Source organism: Heterodontus francisci, chromosome 3 (genome assembly GCF_036365525.1).
Source record: "Heterodontus francisci isolate sHetFra1 chromosome 3, sHetFra1.hap1, whole genome shotgun sequence".
Classification (NCBI taxonomy): domain Eukaryota; kingdom Metazoa; phylum Chordata; class Chondrichthyes; order Heterodontiformes; family Heterodontidae; genus Heterodontus; species Heterodontus francisci.
Window position 1 is genome coordinate 11820736 of NC_090373.1, and position 6375 is coordinate 11827110.

General features: G+C 38.8%; 1 protein-coding gene across 1 annotated transcript in view; it reads left to right on the plus strand.

Moving 5' to 3' along the window:
- The window catches only part of LOC137366606 (collagen alpha-1(IX) chain-like), a 230725-nt gene extending 225212 nt beyond the window's left edge, over nt 1-5513 (plus strand). The window contains exons 34-36 of the mRNA XM_068028325.1: nt 1105-1293; nt 1807-1884; nt 4797-5513. Of these exons, the coding sequence (XP_067884426.1) occupies nt 1105-1293; nt 1807-1884; nt 4797-4981 (452 nt within the window). The 3' untranslated portion in view covers nt 4982-5513. The remainder of the gene's footprint in view (nt 1-1104; nt 1294-1806; nt 1885-4796) is intronic.
- Nucleotides 5514-6375: the final 862 nt, after the last annotated feature.

Below are 6375 nucleotides of genomic sequence, written 5' to 3' on the forward strand. Positions count from 1 at the left end.
ATCCTTCTAGTAAATCTTTTTTGCATCTTCTCCAGTGTCTCTATATCCTTTCTATAATATGGACACTAGAGCTGTTCACAATATACCAAGTGTGGTCTAATCAAAGTTCTCTTCAAGTTTAACATAATGTCTCTGCTTTTCAATTCTATCCCTCTAGAAATGACTCCTACTGCTTTTTATGTCCTGCATCTCTACTTTTAGTGATCTGTCTATTTGTACCCCGAGATCCCTCTGTTCCTTTATGCCATTTAGACATTTATTTTCCAAGGGGTTTGTGGCCTCCTTATTCTTCCTGCCAATATGTCCCACCTCACACTTACCTATATTGAAGTTCATTTGCCAATTTACACTTATTTACATTTATTCTTCGACCTTATTGATAACTTTCTGTAATTTGTTCCAGTCCTCCTCGATATTAATGACACCACCAAACCCCGCGCCCCCCCCCAACACACAATTTGGTGGCATCCACAAATTTTAAAATTGAGCTTCCACTGTCCAAGTTCATAACATTTATTTTATACCACTTTAAATGAAAATACACTTCACAGGCTAACCTAATATCTGATGGCTTTATCTTATGTAATTAGATTGCTGATATCAGATAAGCAACAAATTCAATAAATCACAGCTCAGCAAAACATTTTCATAATTAACTTACTTTGCTATCATGAATGTTTCATTATCAGAAAAGGTTCACTATATTGAGAACAATGATCCAAATGCTTTGGGATTTTGAAAGTTCACAATAAAGGAAATTATATGCATTCATTCCAACAGAAAGTGGAAAGCGACACCAGAAGGAGTAGTTGGAGTGAATAGCATTTCATTTAAGGTGATGTTAGCTGAGGGAGAAAGGAACAGAAGGATATATTTGATGGGGTTAGCTGAAGAGGCTGGGATGAAGCTTGTGTGGAGAATGAACACTGACATGTATCAGTTGAGCTGAATGGCCTGTTTTGATGTATTCTATGTAATTACAATAGTGTTACACTATACTATCAAGCAATGCACTCCAAAAATACAACATACGTTTCATTATTGTTGTTGGTATTGTGTACTTTGTTGACTTTGAGAGACTTAAACATTTGTATTCTTTTATAGAACACTTGGCTCATTTAGCTGCCAGTCTGAGGCGACCGGAATCTGGTATCATGGGATTGCCAGGGCGTCCTGGACCACCTGGTCCCCCAGGCCAAGCTGGAGGAAATGGCTTCCCTGGACAACCAGGACCTCGTGGTCTTACTGGCCTCAAAGGTCCATCTGGTATAATCGGTTACAAAGGACAAAAAGGTAAGATCAAGCAAACATATTTCTTTAAGGTAGACTTATGACTATTGCATTTCCATTAAAATACAAGGTTTTTGACTCAGAAAGAGCTAGACCTTGAATCATCTGGTGTATATTGCTGTCTCCAAGGCTGCTCCAATGTCTGTTGTCTTGAGGTGGTTGTCAAACCTTTTTTTCCCACTTTCTTTGACCTGAAACCTGTCTAATTCTTTATCGCTTGACTTCCCTTCATAACGCAATCTACAGATTTTGAAAACCGAATCTTGATGTCATTGATTGATTAATCTTGCCATACATCATACTTTTTGCAAACGTGGTAGTTTTCCCAATTTAAAGAAAGCGAATGGAGATCATCATCGCTACATGTTATTAGTGCACCATGTAGCAATAGAACTGCAGTAACAAAGTATAGTTATGCTAAGATTTCAGATCATTTTTTTAAGCTCATACATTATTTCTGTAATAGCGGTTTCCTCACTAGCTCCATATTCTTATCTACCATGAATTTCTATACAGGTGAACAAGGTGAGAGGGGTGCTCGAGGGCTCCTAGGAAGAGGACCCAGGGGGTTACCAGGACAACAAGGCCTACCAGGTATGAGCAAACAATGTTAATCTCAGGTGGCTTCATCTTGCTGGTTTCTCTTTGGTTATAAGGTTTTGAAGACAGCTTTTATCCTTGACTATTGTACTCTTGTGTTGTGGCATAAGATAATCTAAGAATTTATCCTTCATATTCTTTATGCGCAAGTAAGAATGTTGAATAATTCTGCGGAATCTTTTTCTAAAATGCCTCGACTAGGTAATTCTCTTGTTACCGGATTCACCTTGTGAGGTGGTATCAAAAGGTCAACTGTTGTAACCTTAGTATAAAGGAGTTGTCTGAGATAGATTTTTGTTGCTGATCTGAAAGGTGGTATTTGTTGGGTGTGCGTATTATATTCATAAATCTTTCTTGTGTTTATTAAAAGGAGCTGGTAGCTGCCTGTGTAACGTTTTGACAGATGTAACAACAGAATAAATTGTATAATGTAGTTTACTGAACATGGTGCAATGGCGGATAAGATTGGTGAGATTATAGCACAATCTGATTTGACTAGGATCAGCTGTTATTTTCCTTTTCTTCCCTCGCTTCTAAAGGTGCTGGTTCATGTATGAAGTACAGTAGCATGGGAACTGAGCAATAGCTCAGTTTCTCCTTTCAATTAGTAATGGATTATCACCAATAATAGATTTGTTAACAAAATTGAAGCCCATGAGATTAAAGGGACTGTGACAGCGTTGGTACAAAATTGGATAAGGGACAGAAAGCAGAAAGTGGGGGTGAATAGTTGTTTTTCAAACTGGAGGGAAATATAGAGTACTGTTCCCCAGGGTACTGGGACCAATAATCTCTTTGATATATATTAACAGCCTGAACTTGGGTAAACAGGCTATCATTTCAAAATTTGCAGATGACACAAAACTCGGAAATGTAGTAACCAGTGAGGAGAATAGAATCAGAATTCAGGAAGACATAGACATACTGGTGAAATGGGCAGATACATAGTAGATGAAATTTAACTTTGGGAGGAAGAATGCGGAATATATGCTAAATGGTACAATTTTAAAGGGAGTGCAGGAAGGGAGACACCTGAGGGTGGCTGTAGATAAATCATTGAAAGTGGCAGGACAAATTGAGAAGGCTGTTTAAATAAAAAGCATATGGGATCCTGTACTTTATTAATAGTGGCTAAGCAGTTCCAAATTATCAGTTCGGCAACAGCTAGAGTACTGAGCTTAATTTTGGGCAGCACAGTTTAGGAAAGATGTCAAAGCCTTAGAGAGGATGCAGCAGAGATTTACCAGAATGCCAGCACAGATGAGAGACTTCAGTTATGTGAAAGCTGGGATTGTTCTCCTTAGAGCAGGGAAGGTTAATAGAGACGTTCAAAATTATGATAAGTTGTGAAAGGACAAATAAAGAGACAGTGTTTCCACTGGCAGGAGAGTTGCTAACCAGAGGACCCAGATTTAAGATCTTTGGCAAAATAATCAGAGGCAACATGAGGAACCATTTTTTACGTAGTGAGTTTCTATGATCTGGATTGCATTTCTTGAAAGGATGGTGTATGCAGAATCAATAATAACTTTCAAAAGGGAGTTGGATGTATAGGAAACATTTGCAGGGCTGTGAGAAAGGTGCAGGGGAGTGGGACTAAATGTGGATAGCTCTTTCAAACAGCTAGAACAGCCGCAATGGGCCAAATGGACTCCTTCTGTGCTGTAGCACTGTATGATGCTATGGCAGGCATATATCCTGCTGCACTATGTGTAATTTACATATCATAGGTCTATATTCAGGTTTATCAGCTTTTTCGAACTGTTGGTCAGATTTTGCCAGCATCTTTTAGATCACATTTGGTCGTCTGACTTTTGGCTACTATGCATATTCACCCAGCCACTTCATCATTGATGGCAGAGTCTTCAGCGATCCTGGAACAGTGCTCTGGAATTCTCTTTCCAAATCCCACTCATCTTGTCTTATCGCTCATTCCCACCACCACCACCCACCTACCCCACCCCACCCCCACATTTGAAAGCCAACTCAAAAATACCATTAAAGTAACAAGTAAAATATTGTAGATGCCAGATGTCTGAAACAAAATCAAAAAATGATAGGAGCAGCCTATAAGTCCATGAGTGCCTGTGGAAAGAACAGATATCAATATTATGGGTGTGACTTCTTCAAAAGGAGAGGCATGTTACTAGAGGGTCTTTATATGGATTTTTATATGTATTCCTTCTCCCCTTTTACTGATTGAATCTGTGTACACAGATTATCTGTATCATATCTGAAGGCCCTATCATTTCTGATATTTCATGTGTCTTTTGATCTTCATCCAGTTCTGGGATGTTGCTGGAATTGGGGTCAATTGTTGCCTATTGGGATTGTGGTGAGGAAGCCCTGGTCTAGATGAGTAACTCTGACCACGTGCGACCAGTCACCTTAGGGAACTACTGGATGGCTGCTGGCTTTGCAGGACTGTACCCATCATGAACCTTTGCAAGAAGATGGGTGAACATAGGAACAGGAGTAGGCCGTTTAGTCTCTCAAACCCGCTCCGCTATTCAATTAGACCATGCCTGATCACTACCACAACTCCATTAGCTCCATATCCCTTGATACCCTTGCCCAACCAAACTCTACCGATCTCAGTCTTGGAAGCTCCAGTTGTCCCCCAGCATCCACAGCCTTTTGGGGGAGTGGGGGGGAAGGATTCGAGATTTCCACAATCCTTTGTGTGAAAAATGGTCTCCCTGATTTTACTTCTGAATGGCCTAGTTCTAATTTTAAGATTATGGCCCCTCGTTCTTGATTTCCCCATCAGAGGAAATAATGAAGGAGCATTTAAGAAGGAAACAAATCAGAATGGGATTCTAAACATAAATAGGATAAAAGGGCAACATTTATCTGTTTGTACAGGGCATTGGTATTAATTTCATCGTTGTTTTCCTGTGTTACAGGGGAGCCTGGTAAGCACAGCTTTGGCAGGGATGGCCGTGATGGTCTGAGAGGTCCGGCTGGAAAGAGTGGCCAGCCTGGAATTCCTGGTTCTCCTGGCCGTCCAGGTCTTCCCGGTTACTGTGAGTCCTCCGCCTGCACACAAGCTTTAAGGGCACCACCACCAGAAAACGTAAAAGGACCATAAACTAGGAGTGTTAGAATGTGCAGCAGGTTGCAGGGAAAAGGAAGAGAACTGAAACCCACATAGCTTTAATCTGGGAAGTGGACGTTAATATTTTATTTTTAACACTGTTTTGTTATGACAAAGAAATTGTACTTGATGACCTAATTCCAACTGATGGTGCTCTAATGATATCAATCTCCATTGGAAGTGCAATGAGATTAAAAGATGACCAAAAGAAAATGTGCGTTTGATAAATTCCTCATACCTCCCTCCCCTGGTGTGTTACATGGTACTTAAGTCTCCTTTTTTTTCCAATAAATAACCAAAAAGAGAAGATTGTGTTAATTATTACCTCAGAAACGATATCTTCCATTTCACGTTGTAAAATTAAAAAAAAAAAATCACACAACTTAAGAAGCCAACTGATGACTAGTAAGTTGTTTCTGCTAGTTTTGCTGGGTGTTTGTACTATATTGTATACTAAACCTGTTAACAGGAAACCATAAGGTTTCATTTTGTACAGAAGTGATTGTCAGCGACCGTTCATGTTAAAACGTGCCACACGGAGTACCTTGTGTGCTATAAATCTCTGTAAATGTCTGCTTCTTGAATAATTCAAGAGGAAACGTTATTATTTTTCTTGGTAAATGAGTTTAATAAGTATGAGTGATGGATATTTCATTCCAGCAACTTTGGTGTATTGTGCATGAAAAATATTGACTATTAACTTGTGCCCCTCTGTTTGTCATCCTTGGTTAAGTTGGTCTTTAGCCACTGTTTTAAGCAACCTCAATTATGGAAACCAGAAACAAATACATTTGGAAAGAAAAAAATCATTATTTATTTTAACACACTCGAGTGACATCCTTTGTTGTACCAGAAGAATATAATAAATTAAAAATTTATAAATTTGTGCATGTTTTTCCATGAATGGTCAGTTTAAAGCATTGAATATCTACTAACCCAATAAGATAGCAAAGCCATAACCCATGTTGCTGTTTGTTTCCAGATTATTTTCCAGACAAGAGATTTGCAGTGTACATGTCTTTGTGTTCTTTGTAAAAAAAAAATGGATTAAAAGTATCACACCATTTATTTGCAACAAGTGACTAATTTAACTAGTTATTTTTTTGAATGTTTAACTTATTTGAAGATTTTTGTATTCTGATTTGTTTCCACTTCCTATCAGATAGAAAATAGTGCTGGCTTTAGAACAAAATAATATTTATCAGCGGATCATCTCCGTGTTCACACAATGGTGCACACTGCAGAAAATAAATACAGAAATTCTGAACGCTGGAGATCTGGAAATAAAAACAGACCTTGACTGAAATGTATGGCAGGTCAGTCAGTCAGAAATTGAAAAGAGGATTAAAAAGAAGGCTGGGTCCCATTGCTGCCTGAAATCACCTATT